General features: G+C 36.6%; 2 protein-coding genes across 2 annotated transcripts; both read left to right on the forward strand.

The window, feature by feature from the left end:
- The first annotated feature begins 220 nt into the window (after positions 1-220).
- On the forward strand, positions 221-1,733 carry LOC113729685 (expansin-B6). Its single transcript, XM_027253938.2, has 4 exons — positions 221-381; positions 462-580; positions 939-1,135; positions 1,276-1,733. The coding sequence occupies exons 1-4, from the start codon at positions 237-239 to the stop codon at positions 1,598-1,600; spliced, it is 786 nt and encodes a 261-aa protein (XP_027109739.1). The 5' UTR covers positions 221-236; the 3' UTR covers positions 1,601-1,733.
- A 1,260-nt stretch (positions 1,734-2,993) lies between these two features.
- Positions 2,994-10,957, forward strand: LOC113728732 (uncharacterized). Its single transcript, XM_027253097.2, has 4 exons — positions 2,994-4,442; positions 6,802-6,865; positions 9,306-10,288; positions 10,346-10,957. The coding sequence occupies exons 1-4, from the start codon at positions 2,994-2,996 to the stop codon at positions 10,625-10,627; spliced, it is 2,778 nt and encodes a 925-aa protein (XP_027108898.2). The 3' UTR covers positions 10,628-10,957.
- Positions 10,958-26,350: the final 15,393 nt, after the last annotated feature.

Here is a 26,350-nt window from a genome sequence, read left to right on the forward strand (position 1 = left end):
TAAATTAATTTCTATATGAGCACTTGACTCGCAGCATAGATGTTCATGCGTTAATAACCTATGGATTTTAAAATTCCTGTATGGCAAGGTTTTAATATCCTTGAGTGTGTTCATCCAAATTCAAGACTGACTAAATTAATTTCTACACAAGCACTTGACTCCACAGCATATATAGTACCAAACAGAAGATATATTACTTGCGCATCCTGTTGGTTTTACAGTGACGAATATTCGGCATGGCTCTCAAAAATTGTTTTTTGTCTGCCTTCTTCGTCATCATGTCATTTTTGTCCAGTTTTTGTTCTTGCAGAAGTGCCAGGTCGCTTAATGTAACTCTAGCTGGTTATTCATCGGCAGTAGCAACATTTTATGAAGGGAGTGGTATATATGCATTTTTTACAAGACGCACTTAACTACAAATCTGCTGTTCAAATAATTTATTTTCATTTTGATTCACACAGGCGGAGCATGCGGATTTGGAAATGAAAATGACATTGCTCAGCCGCCTTTCTCAAGCAAGATAGCTGCTGGAAACCGAGCCCTATTTAAACAGGGCAAAGGTTGCGGCAATTGCTATGCGGTAAATGCTTACTGCTCTGCACATTTTTGTTGGCTTGTATAAGTTACTTATATAATGCTGGTCACTGGTAGCTTAAATCGTGATACGGCGTGTATTTCACCTAATTTTTTTTCCTAATTTCAAGAAATCAGTGTCTTGTATCATGCCCTTGTATTTTTTCTGTGTCTGAATTTTAGATTTTTCGATTGGCAAAATGGTTAGATCCTATAAACCCATCCAATATTGCAAAATCTGCAGCAATCAAGAGCAGCCTATAATTTTTTTCTTTTTTTAAAGAATGCCTGCTTGATATTTGAGCTAGCTAACTATACCCGGGATGGTTTCTTGGTTTTCAAATGACACGTGCATGCAATTTCAGGTGCTATGCAGTGCAAACGTTTATAGGGCATGCTCTGGTTCTCCGGTCAAGATAACAATCACAGATGAGTGTCCCAATGCCTGCAACAATGATCCTGTTCATTTTGATTTCAGTTCAACTGCTTTTGGTTACTTAGCAAAGCCAGGCCAGGCCGATGCTTTGCGCAAACTTGGTAGAATCAACGTCCATTTTCAAAGGTGAGCAAATAGCAGACTTGCAATGAAGTTTTTGCCAGTAAATTTCAGGGATAAAATAGAAGACAATTTTTTTTTTCTGTACAATAAATATATTATTGTTCCTGAAGTAATTTTCGGGATTGACTCGTGCAAATGTAAAGGGTGCCATGCAACTATGCTAATCAGAAGATTGCGTTCAAAGTCGACCCCGGTTCCAATCGATACTACTTTTCTGCTGCAATTGAGTACGAAAATGGTGATGGAGACGTTGCTTCTGTGGAGATCCAAGCGGCGGGATCCCGGCGGTGGTTTCCGATGCAACAAGTGTTTGGCGCAACATACAAGTACAACATACCAAAGAGGACAAATGGGCCGTTTTCCATCAGGTTGACACAAGCTGAATCCAGACGAAGGCTTGTGGCTCAACAGGCGATTCCAGCTGATTGGAAGCCTGGCTCACGTTACATATCATCTGTTAATTTTTGAATAATCTTGTGTATTCTGTAGCTGGCAAGCACAGGGGTGAATTGAAATTATCAGTCAGGCTAAGGGACCGTTTATCTGTTGGATTGTGGCCAAACATATACTATTGCAATCAATGAAGTGGGATCTTGAGGATGAAGAATTATGCCAATTTCTGGCCAATTTGTTCTACAAATATTTGATCTCAAGCAACCCAAAATGGTGATGAGATTAATAATAAAAAAATAATTAATTCAGAAATACTAGGAAGTAATATAAAATTAGTCTAAATTCAAAAATTGTCAGACTTAACTCATGATCTCAAAATTTTCGTTGATCCTTTGAATGACTTAGGCCAGCTTTTTCTCTTCCTGAAAGGGGTTAAAAAATAATAAACCTCTATTTCGATTACCTGTGTACACTAATAAATATCTCTAATAGTATTCTGATAGAACCTTGATCTTCTTGAAATTTTAAGTGCTGTCATTTCGTGAATTCTATCATTTTCAAGCTTTTGTCTAGATATAAGACTTCAAATATGATTGATTAGAGCATGTGAATTCTCCTTTGTGCTTTAAAATTAACTTTCAAGTTTTAATTGTAGCCATGTAATACCAAGCAAAAAAAAAAAAAAATGATGCATCACAACCTTCTAAGCTTTTAGAATTAATTAATGACGGGCTTGATCTTATGTCAAAAAAAAAATAAAAAATAAACCATAGGCCTTTCTCTCTCTCTTTTTAAAAAAAAAAAAATTTTTTTTTGGACTGATTGCTTGTTTTAGAAATCCTAAAGAGACCTCTAAAAGTTTTAATTGGTTTGTAATACTAATGTGCGAGAAAGTAGCTAAGACCAACGCACAAACAAGAAACACAGAGTTTAATTTTCTTGACCTGAAATTGAAGGGACAAAAACAAGTCAGCAGTTAGAACCACTCTTACTTTTCTACTTCACTGGACGGACGAGAGAAAAACACTCTTCACTACTCCTCCACTCACTCCGCAAAATATACTCGGCATCTTTAGTACGCAGCTCTACCTAGAAGAGAATGTAAATAAACAACTATCCTACCATACATTTATCATTCTCCGCCGTCCGTTTGGTTGTTCACAGCGCAGCGCCACCGTGACAATGTCGTAGAAAAAGTCCTTAACTTCTTCTTCTCCTTCCACTTGTCACACACACTATACTCACACTCCTATTTTTCTCTACCTCTAAATCTCATCCACAGAACTCTACTCAAACTAAAAACTAGGACTAACCTTCTTTTGACCATATAATGTAACCTCCCAATTGAACAAATCTTGCTACAAAATGAAGCTGGCTCCAACCCTCTTTTGTACATATTTCCCAGTGCTTGAGTAATTAACTTCTTCTCCTTCTAAAATAATTTTTTTTTAAAAAAAAAAAAAAATTCATGGATTGTACAGAAGATCAACCACCAAAGTTTAAACACTATTGTAGGATATGCAAGAAGGGTTTCATGTGTGGGAGAGCTTTAGGTGGGCATATGAGGGCTCATGGTATTGGAGATGAAGGTGGAAGTCTTGATGACGATGATGTTGCAAGTGATTGGGAGGATAAATTTGGAGGGGCTGATAGGACATGTAGAAGAATGTACCAGCTAAGGACAAATCCGAATCGACTAAAAAGTTGTAGGATTTGTGAGAACTGTGGTAAAGAGTTTGCCTCATGGAAATCTTTCCTTGAACATGGCAAATGTAGCTCTGACGATGCTGAATCATTGGTGTCCTCTCCAGGATCTGATGGAGAGTACGAGGGGGAGCGAAAAGGGTGTCAATGGTCTAAAAGGAAGAGGTCATTGAGGACTAAAGTGGGAAGTTTTGGCTCAGCTTATCCTTCAAGTGAGGATGAAGATCTCCTCCTGGCAAGATGCCTAGTAGATTTAGCAAATGCTAGGTTTGAAGTTGAGCCGGAAGAATCTTGTGCTTCCGCCAGTAAGGAGGAAGAAAGGCGGATTAATCCGGTGACGGCCTACTTTAACACTCCGCTAATTGCAAGTCGAGTCCCTTTAGACAAGCCTAAAGGTGCATCCAAAGGCCTGTTTGAATGTAAAGCATGCAAGAAAGTGTTCAATTCTCATCAAGCGCTAGGAGGACATAGGGCAAGTCACAAGAAGGTGAAGGGCTGTTTTGCAGCTAAGCAAGATCAGCAAGATGATAGCAGTTTAGCTGATGACGATGTGACCATCCATGACGAATTCTTTCCATCCAAATCTCCTTCGTCCTTACAATTCGAACAAGGCCCAACAATGGCAGGGGCTTCTAGGAGAAAATCCAAAGTGCACGAGTGCACAATTTGTCACAGGGTCTTTTCTACCGGACAAGCCTTGGGTGGACACAAGAGGTGCCATTGGATCACCTCCAACTCCCAGGAAACTTCTTCTCTGGTGAAGCTGCAATTCAATCATGATCACATGGATCATCAAATACTACACCAGGGTCCACCATTAATCAACAAGTCTGAGACACTAGATCTCAACATCCCAGCAACTCAAGGCGATCATGAACTATTGGGCATATTAAGGCCTCAAAATCCATTGAGCTTTGAGGTCTCTACTGATATTCGCCTTCACACATGGACGCCCAATTTAGGTGCAGAAACAAAATGTGATAGCCAGAATTGCCATCACCAGAACGATGATGATCAAGGCAACGAGAATGATCGCCACAATGATAGTAATATCAACAAGAACAACATAAATTGTAGTAACGGTCCAATTGAAAATGCGGACGATGAAGCTGATAGTAAGGTGGAGCTGGCAAAGCTAAGTGACCTCAAAGATATAAACTTAAGTGGAAATTCTTCACAGTGGTTACAAGTTGGAATTGGTTCAACAGCTCGAGTCAACACTAACCCCTAGGTATTTTATTGCTGATCCAAATTGAGATTTGATTATACGTCTTCTTGTATCATCATACACAATACTCATAATTAGCGATCCAAATGTACATGGAAAGTTTTTCATTCTCGTGACAATTTTTATACTACTTATATTCACTTTTTGAAAGAGCTGTAGAGGGATGGATATTTTTTTGAGAGAAAATTCTGAAAAACTTATCAAAGTCATGTATCCGTGTATACTGTACATAAAGAAGGCCAACATTTTAGCCAATTATATAAGAAACAGATTTTCGCAGCTTCAAGTGCAAGGGATCAAAAAATAACAGAATTACTGATTTTCTTTATCTGGTTTTCTTGATTAGCAATGTGCTGTTGTAATTTATCAGTTACCCTACTCATTTCTGGGCACTACGTTTCTGGGCAAAGAGTAACCAGCGACAACTACCTTCCGCAATTATGCTTTGCTGCCTCAATTGTAGTATGCCAAATTTCATGTCCATAGATTTCGAAGAATTATAAGTGCTCCTGAGAAAATGAAGAAGTAGAATCACTAGGCATTGAATTCAACCATGACTAAAATCCGCGTAAGATGCTAGACTCGTTGATAATGTTGACAAACGAGGAACTTAGACTAGACTCAAAAGGTCATGAATTAAAGGAAAGTTCAAAAAGCTCCAATTTTCACGGGAAAAAAGAAAAAGAAAAAGTGCAATTGAAAATACCAAAAAACTTGAAACCGTCTTCTTTTCTTTGTCATTCCTTTGTATATGATCTGTGAACGAAATCAAGCATATTCATAGATGTACAAGCAAATTTTGTGAAGAACTATTAATACTTACTAGGCGTCAGTTCTCAAAACATTACCCTTGCATTTATAGAATTTCGGCTAACCACTAATTAGTTTGATATATGGATTGATAAGTTACTTGATAACAACACACTGTTGGCAGCCCTTGATTCCAAAAGTATGGAAAGAAAAATTAGTTGGCAGTGTTTTCCGAATTTATAATAAACTCGTTTTATTTTGAAATTATGCATTTACAGTAAGTATTATTGCTTTCCCCATCACACCATTGCAATGGGTGTTATGCTGAAATAACAAAATTTAAGGTAATTGTACAAATTGGAGTGAGTTGACTCGCATGGAGTATTACTCAAAGTGATTGAATCGGTCAAATATGAATGGGGTTCAAGAAATGAGATTGAGCTTTTTAATATTCCCATGATGATTATGTAGTATATATCTAGAACCATCATGTTACTCATGTCATGAAGACATGGACTAATTCACCTTGCAAATGATGGAGCCACACCCTAAAATCTCAAATGCAACCAGCAAAATGTATGAAGCTACTCGTATAATATAACCCCTAAAATGATCTAAAATACTTCAAGTTTCAGATTTTTATGAGTTCTTGGTTTAAGAAAGGAGAGAACTTAAAAGTCAAGAGCCAGAGCTAATTTGATCCATTGAAAGTGTAGTTGCCAGAATTAATTTAATTAATGCGGCTTTTGCTTTTTCATTTTTTCTAGGGAGTTGGTAGATTATCAAAACTTAGAAGAATTGTCCCATGATATTAAACTTTAAACAAAAGATTAAGCAGCCAAGGAAGGGAGTTCAGAGTCCAGTTCCTCTACAGTATACAGACGAGTGGTGTAGTACCAAAAATGGGTTACGCGTTGTTGGACTCTGACTGTCCCTCCAACACGCAAAACTACAAGAAAAATGATTGGGACTTGATAGTGAAGTTGTAAGGGCCCCTGAATTAATCCCGCAAATTTTGCCATGATCGTATTCTAAACTCAGCCTACTTTTTTCTTTTTACGGCATAAGATGCGTCTACTTGGAATAAAGGGTACTTTTTTATATTTAAATTAAGATTAATTATCATATATATATATATATACATCTAATGATAATAATATACATACAGTTAGTGATCCTGTCTATATATATATATATATTTTTGAGTTCAGTAGAAGTTATGGAACTATTTTCTTGTATAGTGTGCTAAGTAATCAACAATTTTTATGTGTGAAAATGATGAAAGGACTAGTCATAATGTATGTGTGCGTGTATGCGCGCGAGCACACACCCGTTAGCATTTGTAAATTTTCGAAACGTTGAAAATTCACTGTGGAGTTTCTAAGACGAATTAGATGAATGTCATTTTCAACTGATTTTTTCCTCTCATGCCAAAATTTCCCCCACCCAACCCAGTTAAGAAGAAGGAAAAATGAATGAATAATGTAAGTCTGTTGGCAATGAAAAGATACTACTGTTAAATTTGACTAATCAAAATCGTGCCAGCGACTAGTTTTTATTCATCTTCTTCCCTTGTTACTGCTTTTTGGACCAGTGGGTGGAGGATTTTGTGGATTCACGGCTAAAGTTCATGACTTTGGGAAAAGATACTGCAGCTTGTAAATGCATGACCTTTTTGTTTTTCTGGTAAAATTGTAAAATGTATGACCAAGTTGGAGATACAGACCTGCAACCTAGTAAGAAAAAGAAAAAAATATACAAAGAAAGATTTTAGCCCCATTTTACGAAGTGGATTATTAACATGTCAAACAGCCCTTCTTGGCTTCTTCCACTATATATATATATATATAGTAGCTAGTTGTCTCATGAAGATGCCAGCACTCCCACTAGACAAGTTATATGTCCTGCCCCTGAATTCCCTAAATACAACTTCTTATCATTAACCTCTCGTATTTCTTTTCTTGTTTACTTTTGGTCCATATATACATATAACCCTAATGAAAATCTTTTTCTTTTTTGCACTGTTGTTATTTCAAAAGTAATTCATTAGGTGCCATTTATACAAACCAATACATAGGTGAGTGAGCATTCAAGAGACATTCTCGTACGTTTTCAAAAAAAAAAAAAATAAAGAAGAAGATTTTAGCATAAAAGTCACTCGATAGTAACATCTGTGACTGGAAGATTTTCAATTACTACAGCTTGATTAAGCTGAAATGGATGCTTTCAGCTAAACATTAGCGTTCGACCCTTATTAAAATGCAATTCTTGAGCTTGTCATCTTTGATCCAATAGCACTATTACCCAAAATCAGAATATGAAATTTTACTTATTATATAAGCTCTTTCTTATTGAGATGAGTACTAGCTTCTGCACCTTGACCACACTATTGACTTTTGCGTATTGCACCTAATTTTCGAACACCCATTAAAATGTTCGTCAAAGGTTAAATTTTTAGAAAAAAATAAAGTTAATTTGGAAAAGTGTATAAATGTAAAGGTGGATAATAATTATTAGCATGTACATATACATGATAGGTTGAGTATGATTTGCGTGTATTAACGAGTGTTCAATGGTTGGGCACCCGTTGAAAAAATCTTTAAAGAAAAAACTAAATGAGAAGGGAAAAAAATAACTACGCCAATGATGATTTTTACATTTTCGTTTTATGTTAAACTAGTTCCAATGAAATTTCTAGCATTAACTTCATCGTACAAAATACAGAAAAAAACAAATCACCGGGCAAGGACTGAGTTGGAGGCTAATTGTACATGTAATGGGGAAAACAAAAAAGAAATAGATGAAAACTACATCGTAGTGTGTCATCTAATGCTTGTTCAGTAGACCGGATTGGGTCGGGTGATAAGATGAGAGGAATTGTAAGTAGTAGGGCATGGGTTCAAAGTCTCCGACTCAACCCATCCCAAAAAAAAAAAAAATCTTATGCTTGTTCAAATGAAAGGCAAAAGAAGAAGAAGGAGGACCAGGTCCACCAATTTGCCCAAATAAAACGGCATTTACTTTACTCCCCTAGAATACTCCATTCTCAAAGGAAAGAAGTTAGTTTCCTCCTCATTTCCCCACCCCACATTTTTATCACACATTTCAACCAAAGATCCAAAATTAAAGGGGCAGATTTTCCAAATATAATACCAAACTCTTTAATCTTTTTATGACTCATTAATTATGAATCTATGTCCCCCAAGATAAATTCCCACGTCATGCATGGAATGGCATTCTTGAACCAGCCCCACTTTCCAAACCTTTGTACTTTGGCCCCTTTTAACCAGCCAAAAGGTAACAGAATCTACTGGCTTTTAATTTAAGTGATTTTCGACTTTTAATTGTATTTAATTACTCGAAATTTACTCTACCAAAGCAGCCACATTCCGTTATTAATCTTGAGTATACCACCAGCCCATACAGTTCTGTCAAACACAATAATGTCCTACTGAGGTTGTAGTTGTTCCCTTCTTCTCAGGTCACTGCTAACTAGTTTGGGGCCATTTCTTTAATTATTATTATTATTATTATTATTGGATTATTTTGGTTACTATATAACCTCCACATTAAACTTGCAAGATAGGTAATATTAATCATTCATCCAACAAAACCCACCAAAAAAAGATAAAAGGAATGGAAAGGAAGAAAGAAAAGAAACAGAGTTATTAAGGGCTGTTTAGGAATGTAAAGATGCGGATAGACTTAAATGCAAAAACTCGCATGTTACACGTCTTCATGCATACCCCTCAATTAATTAAGCAGTACAATTTCTTAATTTATTGCTGTTTGCCGTTTTTAACCAAAAACAAAAACAAAAACAAAAAAGATTTACTTCCTCAAATTAAAGAAATCTGAACCGAATTCTCAAGACTGCTTTACTAGATTATTATTATTATTATTATATTTTCAATGGTTGTTCGTGTAGGCTCATATAAATAGTCACTCTCCTCGGTGTAAAGAAATGCTTGTCAACTACTCCTTTTAGTTTCCTTCCACTCTCTTTATGCTTCAAACCAGAGAGGAAGAAGCAGCCTCCCAAGCACTTCTCTCCACAAAAAACAAAAGCATAAAGGGAGAGAGAGTCCTAATCCTAAGTTAGAGGGGGGGAAAAAAAAAGAGAAGAGGCAAAAAATTTTTGGTGGGGTGAAGTTGATTTTGGCTTCTTTGATATGGAGAAGCACAGATGTAAGCTATGCTTTAGGAGTTTTGCTAATGGCAGAGCTTTGGGTGGGCACATGAGATCTCACATGATGAATCTGTGCGCAGCAACCAAGGCCAAGCAGGAATTCATCAAAGAGGAGCATGAAGAAGAAGAAGTTATGAACATTAATGATGAGAGGCAAATTAGTGAAGAGTTTGAGTCAGTGCCATCATCATCTTTTTCATCATCATCATCGTCAGAGGATGAAGAGATTAATCCAAAGAAAAAGGTTGACATGGTGATGGATCAAGAATTCTGTTTTGGAGGAGTTGAGGTAACCGCTGCTGCTGATTCTGTTGTTGTTCAGGATAGGGAGAGTGAGACCGAGTCATCAAAGAATCCGATTTGTAGAAGATCCAAAAGAGTTAGGAAATCAAGAGTTTCGGATGCAGTCCAATTTTCCGGTTATATTAATGATAGCATGGCAGAACTGAAAAAGCCCAAGTCCGGAAAACAGGGCAGGTTTTCTTGTGAATTACCATTTGCGGATGCTGAACCCGTTAGTTCAATCTCTGATACCACCACAGAAGAAGTTGTTGCTTATTGCTTGATGATGCTATCTAGAGACAAGTGGAAGAAAGAAGACAATGAAGAAGAAGCCATGTACGGAGGAGAAGAAGTGGAGGAGGAGGAGGCAGAGGAAGGAAAGGCTGATCATGAAGAACCAGAAAAGCAGAAAAAGAATAAAGATGCAAAGAGCCAGTACTGTCATGATTTTGGTGTGGTTAAAGTAACCAAGAGCAGGACTAGGGGGAAGTACAGATGTGAAACATGTAACAAAGCATTTCGCTCTTATCAGGCTTTGGGGGGGCACAGAGCCAGTCACAAGAGAATTAAAGCCCACAACAGCAATTCAACAGAGGAAGAAGTAGCAGGGGTGGAAACAGGGAATGCGGCCTCAGCTGCTGCAGTTTCTAGTGTGGTGGTTGAAGAGAAGATACATGAATGCCCAATTTGCTACAGAATTTTCTCATCAGGTCAGGCTCTAGGTGGGCACAAGAGATCACATGTCATGGGTGCAGCTGCAGCAGCGGCAGCGGCGGCAGCAACCACACATGTCAGTATCAGGACTAGTCCTGCAGCTAAACCATTTTCAAGATTTGGAGAGGCTTTCATAGATCTTAATCTTCCAGCTCCAGTTGATGATGATGAGATCAGTCAAATCGAACTTTCTGCAGTTTCTGATGCTGAATTTGTCAACCCATTCAAGCAATGAAACTCTTCAAATTAGGAACTTTTTGCAGGGAAAAAAAAAAAGAAGTAGATTCACAGTAACAGATGAACTTTTCTTGGGTAGCTTGAATGAATGAAATCCCATCGGTTTACTAATCAGAATGTAATTTAAACCATTGGATAGAAAGGGTTTCTTGATTTTTGCCCATTTTACTTATCATTGGCCTGTAATTCGCTTCATTCCAAATCCTGTTACTCTTGACAGCTACAACATCATTTAACCCAAGGCAACTCATTTTAATCAGTACTGATAGCTAAAACTCTTCCCAATTTGTAACAAGATTATGCAGAAAAGAGCTCTTGCATGTGCCAACACTTTTCGGTATAATGGAAATACGGTACTGCTATTATGTTTTTTGGTTGCTTTTTCATATATGCTATAGGTGACAAGGAGAAAAATCCCAAGTGAGACTCCAATACAAGTAATTGATCTGAACAAAGAACAAATCGTTCATATTTACCAATGGGATTAACTCTCGTGTCGCTACAGTGACAGGGAATCAGTTTTGTGGGGCGCAGTGGTTCGGCTTCCTACCAAGTGCGGATCACAGTTTGGCCATTTCAATGTGGCTTTCATTATTTTATTTTTTTTCCCCCTATTTTGACTGCGTGGGGAAGGGGGGAGTTGGAAGACTTGAAGCAGTATGGAAAGTGCTCTGATCTCATGGTTTTCTTTTCCATTCCATCTGTTCAATCAATCCGAGTAGGCATTTTCTTTGTAATTTCTTGAACAAAAAAAAAAATTTTTTTTTTTGGCTTTTTTGGGGGAAAGAAGTTGCTTAAGAAAGGAAGGTGTGTGAATGAAATGAAATAATAAATAATGATAAAAAGCAAGTTCCACCTGTCACAACTGTCCTAATAGTACTAGAGTTCGGTGGAATTGAAGCTCAGCAACAACAGAGGAAGCTAATTCCCTCTTAGTATTTCCTCTGTTCTTTCCTTGTCTTTGTCTCCTCTTTTCCTCTCTCATCTTTTTTGTACTTTTACTTTCTGTGGTGCCTGCAACTGTTCCAGGCTTCGGTTGGAGATCTGAAATTTTTTTCAGTCTAGTACACACTCCACAGAATTCAATAGTTTAATTTCATTTCAATTTTTAGGAGCAAATAATTTACATTAAACTTTTATACCATTCAATTCTTGGAAAATCTTGAAAAGATAAATGCAAAGTGAAAAATGCTATGCTTTGTTTAATTGTTAAAGGGGAATATTGATGGACGGTTTGGTCATTGGTGTTGTGTTGTGTTATCAATGAGAAAGCCTAGTAGCATCAGGTTCATGCATGGTGAGTGAAAATATACCACAGCCTTTACTCACATTGATGAGTGGATATCGATTGGCCAACCTGCTTGCTTTTGGTTTTCTACTGCTTACCTCTTCTTCTTTTTTTGTTTTTTTTAATAATCGTAAAAGAACACTAATAAATTACTATATTCTTTTCGTCTAATATAAATACAAGTAAGTAATTAATAAAGTAGAACGACTGAATCCTGTAAACATAGGCGAAGACACTTTCAAGATTTTTAAAGCGTTATCTTTGTGATTTTGATTTTTTATCGTTTACTTTCTCCTTAATTACGTTGTATTCATTACATCTTTAGAGCCAATGGCAGAGGATAGGAGACGAATTTTAGAGGGGTTACGACTTCTTTCTATTATGAATGAAGGAATTGTATATAGTTCTTGAGGGGTTACGGCTTTTGTTTATGAATGAATTATATATAATTCTCCAGGGGTTACGACTTAAGTACAAAGTCAAAAAAACTTATTTAGGGTTTGATAATTAAACACATTGAAAGTGATATAAGGAGACACTTGTCATTTCCTAGGATCAAATGTCATGTTGGGTTTCCTTTAGTGCCACGAAGCATAACTATATGGCCAGCATTTTCAGCAAGCCAATTTTTTTTTTGTAATTTTTTGGAAATTGGAGTAACTTGGAGCTCCTTTTCATTGCCTAAACAACATGCTCCAGACGTGTCGAGCAGAAAATCACAGTACTGGGTTTGTTGGGTAGATAAGTCTCCTGGGGCTGCTCCAAGAGTTGCCGGCTTTTGGAGTATGCTCTGGGGATTAGGTTTGTTTAGTCAGTAAAAGTCAATTGACTTCTTGACAAAAGACGAAACTCATTTCTCAATTTCACTTGGGGGTTAGTACACTCTTAGTAGCAGGGTGGTTGAGTGAGTTATAGTCCCACATCGGGGAGGGGGTTGGGGTTTGTTGGGTAGATAAGTCTCCTGGGGCTGCTCCAAGAGTTGCCGGCTTTTGGAGTATGCTCTGGGGATTAGGTTTGTTTAGTCAGTAAAAGTCAATTGACTTCTTGACAAAAGACGAAACTCATTTCTCAATTTCACTTGGGGGTTAGTACACTCTTAGTAGCAGGGTGGTTGAGTGAGTTATAGTCCCACATCGGGGAGGGGGTTGGGGTTTGTTGGGTAGATAAGTCTCCTGGGGCTACTTCAAGAGTTGCCGGCTTTTGGAGTATGCTCTGGGGATTAGGTTTGTTTAGTCAGTAAAAGTCAATTGACTTCTTGACAAAAGACGAAACTCATTTCTCAATTTCACTTGGGGGTTAGTACACTCTTAGTAGCAGGGTGGTTGAGTGAGTTATAGTCCCACATCGGGGAGGGGGTTGGGGTTTGTTGGGTAGATAAGTCTCCTGGGGCTGCTCCAAGAGTTGCCGGCTTTTGGAGTATGCTCTGGGGATTAGGTTTGTTTAGTCAGTAAAAGTCAATTGACTTCTTGACAAAAGAAAATTGCAACTAGTATATCCAATTGAAAAAAAATTACCAATTAAAGCAAAGAGAACTTAATTGATTTTTTCTAATTCAAAAGAAAAAAGGAAAAGAAAAAGAATTGAAGCTGTTGATAATATGTAGTAGCTATTTGATTAAAACCACTAATTAATATTCTTCAACATTCAACAACCATCCAACTTGCAAGCTTGGGCATTTTACTTTTTTGTGTTGTCCATTAGTTCATGGTTCTGGGGTTGGAAATAAAGTCAACTTCGACCACCACATCTCTCAAGATGGATGGATGACTCAAAGAGTAGAAATTTTATCGGTGACATTTGAAGGTTTCGTTCCAGAGCAGAGTTATTCAACACCAACGATGTTCTTGTTTCTGGTTATATTTTAGAATTTTCTGTGCTCAATTAACTATAGGGATATTCGGTCAACAGAAATTATCAATGCACAAAAATCAAAAGTCAAAACTCTGATACATGACGAAACCAATCAAATTTATGGGCAAGGAGGCCTTGGTCGGCTTACGGATTTCGTGCCCCCCAAAAAAAATTGCGTATTGCAATTAAAGTACTTATATATATTTTTTGGATAGACAAAGTTTAGATGAATTCGACTCGTCACCGTCACAAGTTAAAACATGCACTCGAAAAGGAATTATTACCTATTATCGACCAACATCCTTCAAATTGACAATGGTATTCAAATACAAAACGTACTTATAGAACTTTTTATAAATCATTCACCAATACAGCCTTCATATTGATATTGGAATTCGGAACACGAATTATACATGCCTCTCATATGGACAGCTGGATTTGAAAACACGGCCTTTGATAAAACAAAAAAAGTGATCTATCCTTATTAATTGAGTTAACTTGTATTAGGCAATTGATGTAATATATGTTTATTAGTTCCCATGCAACCTACGACCTTTTCTTTCATTCAACTAGATTATGTTTAAGGAGGTACGGATGTGGTCCTGTTTAATTAATCTTTGGCCTGGGGGACAACGGATGTTTCCAAAGAAGTTGAGGCCGTTATCGTGGAATCTTAGGTTGTGTTTGGATTGCATTTTCCGTCATTTTTCATGGAAAAATTACTGTAGCGATTTGATATATGTGAGGAAAAAATGTGATAGGGAAATGTGATCACGGAAAACGATAATATTTTCCGACGGAAACAAGCAATTCAAACAATGAAGAGTTAATTAAGCATTCTATTTGAGCTTCTGAAGTACTTTATTTTTATTAGAATGAAGAGTTAAGATTATATACATTGAATTGAACATGTATACGATATTAGGTTGGTTGAATACATAATACATATATAAGATTTGAATTTTAAATTCAAATTTAGATAATTGTCATGTATTTAATAGTGATAGTTTATACTACTACATTATATCACTGTATAGAAAAGTAATTTTAAAATGAAACCTGATTCTTAATTGAACCAGTGTGTACAAGAAAATTCGGTTCCACGACCAGAAATATCCGGAGTCTTCAGCAGAGTTACACGTATTTTCAATTGAAAACAATCGAAACATCCATGGAGAAGGATCCATGCAATGTTGTGCTTTTTTTTTTTTTAAGGTCAAAATGATCATGCTAATATTCTTTACACAGAATTAATGCCTAATGGGATTCCTCCCCTATCTATCTTGCTTTTCACACAAAAAGAAAAAGCCTAAAGGAAAGTGTAATCAGAACTACTGCTACCATGACCAAATACTAGAATATACCACCACTTCATTTTTGTTTGCTTTCTTTCTTTACAACTTTTTCCTTTTTCTTATAGTTTCAGTGGATGAGATATTTGAGATTGCGCATCGCGTGCAATTCCAATGGCACATTTTACTGGGATTAGAACGTCGAATCCCCTATTCAAGAAGTAAAAGAAAACTTTTGATTCTCTGTCCTTACATATAAGTGGATGTGTCATCTTCAACTTCAACAGAACTTTCTACTATGAGAGTTAGGACAAGGGAAAAGAAAATTAAGCAGACCTGATTCTTCTTTTGGATCAGGATTTAACAATTACGGCTCCAATTGTCTAGGGCAATTCTAAGTAGAGAGATTAGCACATCTTTAACAAAATCTTTTTAGTATGATTGAAAAGAATTAACGCTTTAAATTTGCATGAATTGGAAAAATAGCTAGTTATTTGTAACCAAGTTTCAAGTATAAAATCTGAATAATTGGCTCGGACAAAAAATCATAAAGCTTCACCAATCTGGAGACCAGTTCCCAGTCTCTTTAAGTCTTGACTTTGATAACGCTAATCTTTAGTTAATGGATGATCAAATCAGCCAATGCCACATAAATCAAGTGAGCATAGTTATGAGAGGAGAGGATTGGGTTGGGTGGCTTTTTATAGTTGGATGTGAGGCGCATTGCGTCGGTGGGTCGGTCCTGCTTCCATTGAAAACGAAAGAAACTTAGAACAGACGAGAAAAACCTAATAGCAAGTGCCTTCACATTTCTATGCACCATGCAATCGATCCATGACACCGAGTGGTAAGTGGTGGGGAAAGTCTTGATTGGCCTTCTTCGTGTGGAATTTTGAAGGTTGGAGAAACAAACGAAACCACCTATGATAACTTTTGCCGGCTTATGACTTCCAAATTATGTCCCCCAAAAGGAACGAGTCAACAATAATCTTTTCACCTCTTTTCTTCATATTTCTACCAAAAAGACTACCATACATCATCACAAGTTACATCATTGGAACTGCACTTTCTTGCTAACATTAATTAATCCTAATCGATCGGCTGTATTTGTGTATCCAAATGGATGGAATTTAAAGCTCAACTCTAGCAACCACGAATCTAGTCTACACCTCTTTGGTGACTCTGGATTTTTGGGTCATCAACTTGAATCAATGTATAGCTTTTAATCAATAGTACTACTTTCAACGACTTTGTCAGTCTAACTTGGACGTTTTGTTCCAATTCAGTCTTCCATCTTTGTGACCCGCCATAATTACTTTTCTCTAACTGCTAGACATGGAACTGTGCACTTCTCTTTCTTTAGCTATTTTTTTACTGCATCATTTCACACTGGGGGTTAAATTTAATACTATAATAGAAAGGGAAATTTGCCAAATTGATCCCTAACATTTTCACAAAAAACTTTTTTAGTCTCTAATATTTAAAATCAGCCAGAATAGTCCCTAACATATAAATTATGAGCCAATTTGGTCATAATACTCGTATTTGCTCATTTCTCCGACTAAAAATAGCACACCTCTCTCACGTGGATATAATTTTAAGGGCAAAATCGGAAGACATTCGTTAATCCATGGTTTTAGACTCTTAAAGAAAGAGAATATTCTCTTCAAAGCTCAAGTTCTCAATGGCTACTCTTCCATAACTCCACCCACTCCTCCTAGAGTCAATCTTGAGTCATTTTCCCTGCACCTACTCCATCAGATGCATTCCACCATCACCACTAACCCAAAGCCTGATGATCTCAAGAGAACCAGAAAACTTGAAGTTTGAAGAAGGTGAAATTTTGCATTTTGCAATCCTTCACGAAATCCCAAATTGTTGAATCCTTCAGAAGCTGCGATTGTCCATCCTAGCATTCTCCATACCGTTCTTTCCATCGTTGATGACATCCCATCCTACCGCAAGATTTTTATCAAAAGTCTATGGTTTTGTTACTTTCAAGAATGTTGACTGTTGAGTCTTTCTTGCTTGCCCTAGAAAACCCTAGCAATAAAATTGATGGGTTTGTCAGCAATGGGTTTGTTAGCAATAAAATTGGTGGAGAATGTGCCAACCAACTGAGATGAGTTCTGAGACTTTGTTGAATTATTTTGAGAGGTATGGTGAAATTGAAGAAGGGCTTGGGGGTTTGATATGGGGACAGGGAAATCAAGGAAAGTGCAAAAGCTGCTTTGACTGAGAAGGTGAAATTTGTTGATGGTTTCCGGCTAGTTTGCAAAATGGTGTCGAGGGAAAGGGAGAAAAGTAATAGGAATCCAAAGAGGGTTTTGCCTGTAAAATCATGGATTAACGAATGTTTTCCGATTTTGCTCTTCAAATTATGCTCATGTGAGAGAGGTGTGCTGTTTTTAGTCGGAGAAATGAGCAAATACGAGCATTAGGACCAAACTGGCTCATAATTTATATGTTAGGGACTATTCTGACTGATTTTAAATGTTAGGGACTAAAAAAAATTTTTGTGAAAATGTTAGGGATCAATTTGGCAAATTTCCCTAATAGAAGTACATACTTCAGCTAAAGTGGTGGTGTTATCAAGCAAAGGTTCCTCACATACTACAATGGCTTGCCAGATTATGTGTACACTTTCCATTCCAAGTATAAACACAAAGAAAAAGGAAAGTCTAGTTATTTCATCTGGGTGGTAAATTTATCACGTCCAGCTCACTGTCCAGTCAATCTCTTTATGAGCTGATATCCTTTACCAGTCCCTGAACTGAAGCCTAAATTTGATTTAAAAAAAAAAAAAAAAGATGAGCAGTTTGGCATCGAGCACAATACACATGGTTGGATGGTTATAGGACTTTGCCCGATCAGTTAAAAATAGTATGTGATGAAGAAAGTAATGTAACTGATACTTAATGGTGTTTGAACAAATTAATCATGCTACTTACCTAACGAGTCCAAGATTTTTCCCTCTTGTTCCGGTGAGAAGAACTGATAGGTCAACTCCATTTTCATCATAGTTTTTTATTTTTAATGAAGGGGTTGCAAATTGAAGGCAACTACTATCTTTGAGTTGCATTTCTCATATAATTGAAAAGAACTTACACTGAAGTTTTCTAGCCATTTATAGATCAAGGCATTTAATGCAATATAGTACAAAAAGAGTATTGCATCATTTTTTAAGTATCGGGTTTGTACGAGAATTGTTTCTTGTCAATGTACTCTAATATCCAGGAGGACCAAGACCCAACTTTATCTATTTCATTATTCGCTGCTCCGATGGAGGAGTTGTAGTTAGAACTTCTTGATAAATGAAAAGGTGATTACGTTTGTTTTTAGTCGTTAACAGCATTTACCTTCCAAGTAAACCTTCATGAAGTGGCACATATTGGGAGTAATTCAATAGTCAATTCTCAAATTGGCATGTAAATTATCCATTCACCAGTTCATGAACTAGCATCATATTGTTCTATATCCAATTATATGAGAATTTTTTTACAGTTAATTCATATTCATAGAATTTACTGAAGAAAGAAAACTTCTACTTGTATGTAAGAAAACTAGTCATGATAGCTTTAAATTACTGATTCACTGCCGTATCAACGTGTGTGGCTCACAACCTAACCGCGCTAGTACAGTCTCCATTTCCACCTATGGAAGATCACAAGAGTGGAGTATTTAACCTTTTTCAACAGCTCAACCAATCTAACAATTAACAAGAAGTAAAGGTTAAATTGTTAGCTTAGACACCACAAAGCCAAAATCAGGCAAAAAACCAACTCAATAATAATACCAAATCAATATAGCCAAAAGAGGAGGCTGCCGAATGTTTCTCTCCTTCATTTATCGAGCAAACAAAAAAAGAGGCATAAGGATTCAAATAGCTTACCTATGAAATAAAGAGAGCAAGAGTAAGCAAGCAAAACTACTGTTATTTGCATTCAAATTTGTAGTGGAAGAAGACAGCTTCGTGCTACCTTTTTCTTTTGTGTTGCATTCTTCCACACAATTTGCTTCTTTTTCCCTTGTTTCAAGCTATCTTTACATTTTAATTTAATGAGGATATTCTTTTGAGGTACCATCTGGAGTTACCTTAGGTTCACGCTACAAACACCATGATTTCATGCCACTCTTGAGTAAGCTATACACTCAATGCCCTCACACAACCACGCCTTGCCTGCGTGCTTCACATGTGATTCACTTCCAGAAGGATCTTCAAAATATATACATGCTTTCAACTTCACTACTTAGTCTTCTTTGGAATGATATCAAAAGGGCTCACAGGTTCTTGCATTAGTTAAGGAAGTACAAAGCCAGCAAATAAAAATAACATTCAATTATGCACCTACAAAGGCTAAATTTTTCCAGTGAATCCACTAATATGATTGTTTTAAATTAAGCAAACCTAAATGATTGCAACACAATGATGGTTTTTATTCTACACTATATTATTGTTCAGGCACATTTTCCTAGTATTACGCTGTAGGCAAAAAATGCTTGTCATGTATAAAAAGGCAAGCTGCAGCCGGTGAAATTTAGGATCCTAGTATACCAGTTTGACTAGGAAAATGGAAAGAAAGAAAAGCATGAATTCTAATTTTTAGTACCTAAAATACTTGGTCTTCATTTTGTTTAGTTCAACCTTTGACGTAAACCACAGAACATTAATCAAACACAAGAAATATAAAGTTGTCCTTTATACTTTTCATAATTGTTTCTTTGATAGCTAGCTTCTCAAAAGTACTGAAGGGAAAAAGTCATCTTCAAGTTCGCACGATATCTAATTGGAGGCCATTGCATATTGAGCCACGTAATCGTTTTATATATGAAGTACTAGTTCTAATACAAGAAAAAAGATGAAAAAGTGTAATTGTAGTTCAATCAGAGATATGTGATATATGAACAGAACTACAGTTTCTGTCAGTTAATGATCATATTGGCACTCTAGTACTTGCTGTTATTGGCACCATATTTTTTTAATGTTCTTTTACAAAAATTATAAAAGATATAAGGTGCGGTTAATAGTAATTGGAGTGTGTTGACCTTGGTCCCTAACTTTTGATGATGACAAAACAAATGGATGTTGCTAACATCTCCTCAAAGGCTTTTTCAGTAATGAAACAAATCAGGTTCAAAGATTAAGCACATTTGAAAAAGACAGAATATGTTGAACCTGTCGGACGCTCAAGAAGACAGTACCGGACGTCTGATAATCATTGCACAACTTTGGACGCATGCTTCGGACGTCCGATAGGATTCTTCGAAGTCGACAAAACTATCGGACGCTGAATATGTCTCTACCGGACGTCCGATAGAAACAAGATAATTTCTCAAATCTCTTTGTTTGCTGTCGGACGCACAAAAACCTTGCACCGGACATCCGAAAGAATTGAAGAAAATCTCTTAAACTCACTGCCTGCTGTCGGACGCATAAAACAGGGCTATTGGACGTCCGACACTCCAACGGCTAGTTGACTCTTCAGCTACTTTCTATCCGTTGGAAGCACTAATGAGGCACTTTCTTGATCCTATATAAATAGTGGTTGGTCAGATACTTCAAACAACTTTTGCACACTAAAGATACAAAAGATCTAGAGTGATTTTAGTGAGAAAATACTCTTCAAAGAAGATTTGTAGTTTTAGTGGTGTGAGGTTCATTGTAAGATTTTCATTTGTGAGTGAATACTTCATGAGTGTAGCTCTGTGAGGGTTGTCCTGAGGGATAGTAAAACGTCCTGGCTTGACCGAGTGGAGTTCGAGGCAAGGAGAAGGTGAACCTTCCTTTGTACACAAGAGTGATTGTAATTCATCAATTTGAAGAAACTTATTTGAATTAATCTACAAGCTCAAGAGCAGTTGGGTAGTTAATTGGTTTGCAATTCTTTCCTTTTTATTTATTTATTGTTACGTTTGTGATCTTTACACTGCTTATCTCTTTCACTTGGTTGTCTTCGATCCTAATAGAGTGGCACTATTATCACTTTGGAAATGAAAAACCGGTAACTTTTCGATGATTTCATACTTTGTAATAAAAAAAATGTACGAGCAATTTCGCAGTATCCTAAAGTTGCTAGAGGAAATCTCAGCCTGGACAGAATATGGTATTAGTATTACTAGTCCAACTTGATGTAGCCAGATTCTCATTCAACGCAATGTGCAACACGTCAACCCCTGAAGGAAGACCCTATAGATATCAATTACAATTCAATTATGTTGATATGTTTAAACCAACTCACTAATGAATGGATTTGAGTATGCAATGAATTTTGAATAGGTTTAAATGAGTGATTCAATTAAACCTATTTAATTGGTGGATAGGTTGACTCGCACTGTTCATTTATACTCATTTAAACTAATTTTTTAGTAGATGTTAAGTGGATAAATTTGAATTTCTTAACAACCAAATAATAATAAAATAACGTTATTTTTTTGTCAAACAACATTGAAAAAATTAAGAACAAGGGAGCCATGATTAGAAAATTAGATATACCTATACCCATTTATTAAATGGGCTGACCCATTTTGACCAATTCATTGAATGGATATACATCAATTAACCCAACATTATACCTATTACCTAATTATGATCTATCACCCATTTGACACCTCTAGTGATGCCGTAGTGGTTCAAAATGATATACTTTAGAAATTATCTTGGTTCAATTCTTGTGTATAAAAATAACAATTAGCAGTGATAGTGAAAGTTAACGAGCATACGTCAAATAATGGTCCTTCGATTATGGAAGGTGTTCAATTTTTTTGGGTACAGGTGGAAAGATAAAAAGAACAAAAAAAAAAAAAGATTTTCATATTGTTCTTTTGATATTACCTTTGATGGTGTAGGTTCTAGCCAGGACCCTTGCTAATTTACCAAAAAAAAATGGTGATAGCATTGGTATCCACTTTTTGTATTGGCACTTTATCCTCTTTACAAATTTTATTTTGAAAAAATATGAAGCAAGTGATTACCAATATCGCTGTCCTAAATGAAATTAAGGAGTAAAAGGAACTAGAGGGACAGAGATATTCCTCATGTAAGCTTCAGTGAACATTGTCTAGTCCAATAGGTATTGCCCGTGGCTAAGGTAGGAAGGAAAAGTTGCCACATAATAAGCAGGATTCCAATTTGAGTTGCATCCTCGATTCTCTAGAAAATCAGCAAGCTGGTTTGGTTCTCTTTTATTACTACTGTTCTAGGAAAAAAGGGAAAAAATAAGAAAGGAAAAGAAAAGAAAACCTTCCCTAGTAATATTAATCCTTGGAGCTTTGCTAAGGCCGTTGATAAGGTTGTATGGAACCTTTGAATCCAGTTCCACCAGAATGAGAAATTGAGAGACAAACAAGATTGGGTTGCAAAACTTGGGAGAAAGAAAATCAGCAAAAACACATAATTAGTTAGTAGAATTACGTTAACCGATTCTTATCTGCATTTAGCATAAAAAAAATTTCGAATCAACGAATCACTTGGAAATGTTTTGTTTATCAGATAATTGCAGGCCGTTAGTTGGATATGTTTTTTTTTTAATCTCTGTTATCCTAGCTATAGTAGTATATTATGTGTTAAGTCCAAGCCTAAACATCTCTTGAATTCAGTTCATGCATCTTATAGTAACATAAACTCTTTATTTCTAACCAGTACTGCAACAAAAGGAAAGTAAGACGTAATAAGCTTCGTCTGGAAGAAGCAAGCATACATACCCCCCTCCCCCCCCCCCCCCCCCCCCCCCCCACAAACACACACAAACAATAGCTTTTGGAAATTATCACAATCCTGTAAATGTTGACAAAAGGAATATGGACAAATATTGCAAGATTGTATGACAGGAAGAAAAAAAAGAAGAAGATTAAAACCTGGCAATGGAATGCTGTACTCCTTTTTCCATGATAATGCTGTTGCCATATTGTTGTTCTTCGCCCTTGTTGGCATCCATATCTCCATTGTTGGCGTGGGCTGTGTAGTTTCTTCTGATGGATCCACCAAACAAAAATTTCCTTTCCGGTATACCCAAGTTGGAAACCCGCAATCAGGGTTGAATAATCCTGAAACGCAGGTGACAGAGGAACGTCTTGAAATTTGTGTTCATCCAAGTCGAAGAAGATGATGCATTCATGATCCAAAACTTTCCAATAATAAAATCCCATCACCAAAACATATCGTCTAGATCTTTCTCATGACAACACTTGTCACCAAGCTTTCTCCAACTCCATAAGATGTCGTCTCTTGTAACATTAATATCATGATTAGTAGTAGAGAAAGTTAGTATCTCATAACCAGTAACAAACTTATTAAACTCTCCCTGGGAGTCGGAGATTAAGTGGATCACAACATATTCATTCGTGGTGGCAATGAATCCAAATCCCCCTACCACGGTCACAGTGGAACTGTGGCAATCTGACTAATTGTTCGACACTAGGATTCCAGAGATAAAATGCTATGCTCATTGACTAGACACATTAGATCCAGTGGCGGAGCCAAGAATTAGGTTTAGGGGGCGGACGAATGTGTACTGCAAAATTTTGAACTTTTATTAGAAGGAGAAGAAAACTCAGATGATCTGCCATCCAGAACCACTGAGATTTAGCAAATGCACCACAAGAATGGAGTTTGACCAGTGAAATTAGCATGTTCTGAAATTTAGGTAGCACTTTTCCATTTCACCAATAACATAACGACGCAGCTTAGCCTGATCTTTGAGACAAGGTGAACATTTTCCATTTTTACTAGTGATAATGCCTATCATAGTAGAAAAAACAAAAAATAAATAAATAAAGGAAGCAAACACTTTCAGAGAAAGGCATCACATGAATTGCAGAGATAAAGACTAGTGCAATGGAAACAGTACAAGAAAATGACTGAATAATTATTAGCATTAGGCGTGGTCCACTACCTGCGTTTTACTTCTTTATCATCTTATCAAGCCGTTTCCTGGGTCTCGATAAGTGAGCTGCAGCAAGCACATGAGAGGTGCCAACAATACTAACATACCAACCTTCAATAGCTTCATTCTACTATAAACTCAAAGAAAAAATGGTTTTTTTACTTCCATAATTAACTCCAACCACAAAGTACAAATGTCAAATATTAATATTGCACGCGGAAATACAAATCTACTTCACTATCATCCCAAAATTGATCTCGAGTTAAAAATATTCCAAATCCCAATATCAAATGGGAAAAATCAAAATCTTCAACCTACGAAATAATTCAACAAAACATACACAGTAGACATCAGCAATCAATCTAGCCAATAGGCAAAGTACAGTTGTATCAAATCGCCAATTAATTATTGAGGATCAAAATTTACACGACTAAGAGGCATAGCGAATTGATATGCGAGCTAAACTTCAATATTTCTAATGCATGTTAAAATACACGGGTATGGTCAACTAATGTGATTTTAGGTTGGCATTTATATTAGTCGACTGGGGCCTTTTCTAATGGCGTGCACATATATATATGTATATATATATATATATTGCGTGCCAAGGCACTTAATTACTAATTGGTCCAGACAGTAACAGCAACCCAACAAGGGAGGTTTATCCCAGAAAAAAGAAAAAGAAAGGATATTTATCCAAGAAAGAAGGGGGGAAAAACGGCTATGAGGGGAGAATTTCTTTTTCGCTAGTGCTAAGGGCACACAAGCGCACACACTGTATGTGCAATTTAGAGATGTATAATGGTTTGTGTGAATCAATTTTATACAAAAAAAATTGATTTTTTTTTAAACAAAAGCAAGGATCAGACCTTAACCACTAACAAATCTAGACGTAGTTACTCCTAGAACATCCACTCCAATGATCTCTTGATATTCTTTGAACGAAATGATAACTATTGTCCTTGTGGTAATTACAATGGTTAAAATTGATTATATTGATGAATATGTAGTTAGATGTTTAAAGTAAAAATTGCTTATAGGTGTGGTTATATAACTAAAGTAAAATTAGTTTTTGTAAAGATAACAAAATTAGAAATTTATAAAATGACAATAAATATCTATGCCAAATCTAAATGCTTAGTACCGATAACCACAAATTCTTATAGCACTTCGTTTGTACGTAGATTAGTTTCTAATGGTTCTTATGATTTTCAATTCTTTAAAATCAGGTAGTTGTACAATTTTTTTTTTTTTTTGGTCAAGATTCTGGTTGCAAATAAGATAGTTTGATTAAGTTTTTGTTGCTTTCGTACACCAATTTGGTTACAGTAACTGTCATAAAAATCACATTTTAATGGGGTAAAGAAAATATTTTTATTTATGCCGCAAACCAAGATGTGATGATGATGGGAAGGAAAGGACAGTATGCTGTGGTGGACGGTGCTGATGATAGCATGCATTAATAAACTAAACAATCAGCACGTGTATAAACACTACAAGCCACACCATGCAGTACATTTCATCGCCGTTTCCCGTCTCAAAATCGGCAAAACCAGCAGAAGTCCATAAGCATGACAGCCGCAAGACCCAGAACTAGACCGCCCGCAGAGAATCCGCCATACCCCTTTCAAGAATTTCCTGTTCCTCCCAATGCCACTCAGCCGACGTGTCTCTGCAAAACGACTTACATGTGGGAACTAGCTGCGATAACGGTCCAACTGCAAAAGCTTGGAGACAAAATGACCAGAGGAGACGTGCAATTGAAGGAGATGATGGAATGGATATCACAGTAAGGAGGTTAGGTGCTTATAAAACCTTCATAGTGAAGCATACAGAAAACAGCGCAACTAGAGTATTCGGAAATTCCATCCGAGCATATATAGCTGGAGGGTTTGGTGCCGATCATCCCGTCTTGGACGTCTAGACCTATAGAATCGGGCAGCTTGATGTTCTTGTCATCAGACGTGAAGCTAATCCTCCTCCTCCTGCTCAAGCTCGGTAGAGAGGTAATTTTTTCGAGAACATATGGTATCTTTAAGAATCATAAATCTAACTAGGATAGTTACATTTTTTAAGAGAAGTGCCGAAAGGTCAGATCTTTTTCTGCATAAATCGATAAAGCTTCTGCCTTTTAAGTTGAATACAAAATCATTTGTTTCCTGCGAGACCGAACGATGATGATGGAGTTCTCTTGTTTGCTATATAATAAGATAATGATGCCTAACTTAATTGGTATTAAAGCTAATGATGCCTGACTTCTATTGATATTTTTGCTGAGGATTTGATGTTAAAAAGAAGTGGTGCTATGGATATTATTCGACCACTATTTGTGGATGCATGCTGTTATTGAGTTTTGGTTCCTATCTTTTCAGTTCCTGTTTCTTTCTTGTTTTTCTGGGCTTCTGTGC

This window comes from Coffea arabica, chromosome 2e (assembly GCF_036785885.1).
Source record: "Coffea arabica cultivar ET-39 chromosome 2e, Coffea Arabica ET-39 HiFi, whole genome shotgun sequence".
Taxonomy (NCBI): Eukaryota; Viridiplantae; Streptophyta; class Magnoliopsida; order Gentianales; family Rubiaceae; genus Coffea; species Coffea arabica.

Bases quoted from the DNA above. Each gene is read 5' to 3' on its own strand.
- LOC113728732 (XM_027253097.2), top strand. From the start codon at position 2,994: ATGGATTGTACAGAAGATCAACCACCAAAGTTTAAACACTATTGTAGG. The intron at 6,866-9,305 runs GTAAATGCATGA...CCTAATCCTAAG, and splicing joins GGGAAAAGATACTGCAGCTT to TTAGAGGGGGGGAAAAAAAA. The intron at 10,289-10,345 runs GTGGAAACAGGG...GTGGTTGAAGAG, and splicing joins CAGAGGAAGAAGTAGCAGGG to AAGATACATGAATGCCCAAT.
- LOC113729685 (XM_027253938.2), top strand. From the start codon at position 237: ATGGCTCTCAAAAATTGTTTTTTGTCTGCCTTCTTCGTCATCATGTCA. The intron at 382-461 runs GTATATATGCAT...TGATTCACACAG, and splicing joins AACATTTTATGAAGGGAGTG to GCGGAGCATGCGGATTTGGA. The intron at 1,136-1,275 runs GTGAGCAAATAG...GCAAATGTAAAG, and splicing joins ATCAACGTCCATTTTCAAAG to GGTGCCATGCAACTATGCTA.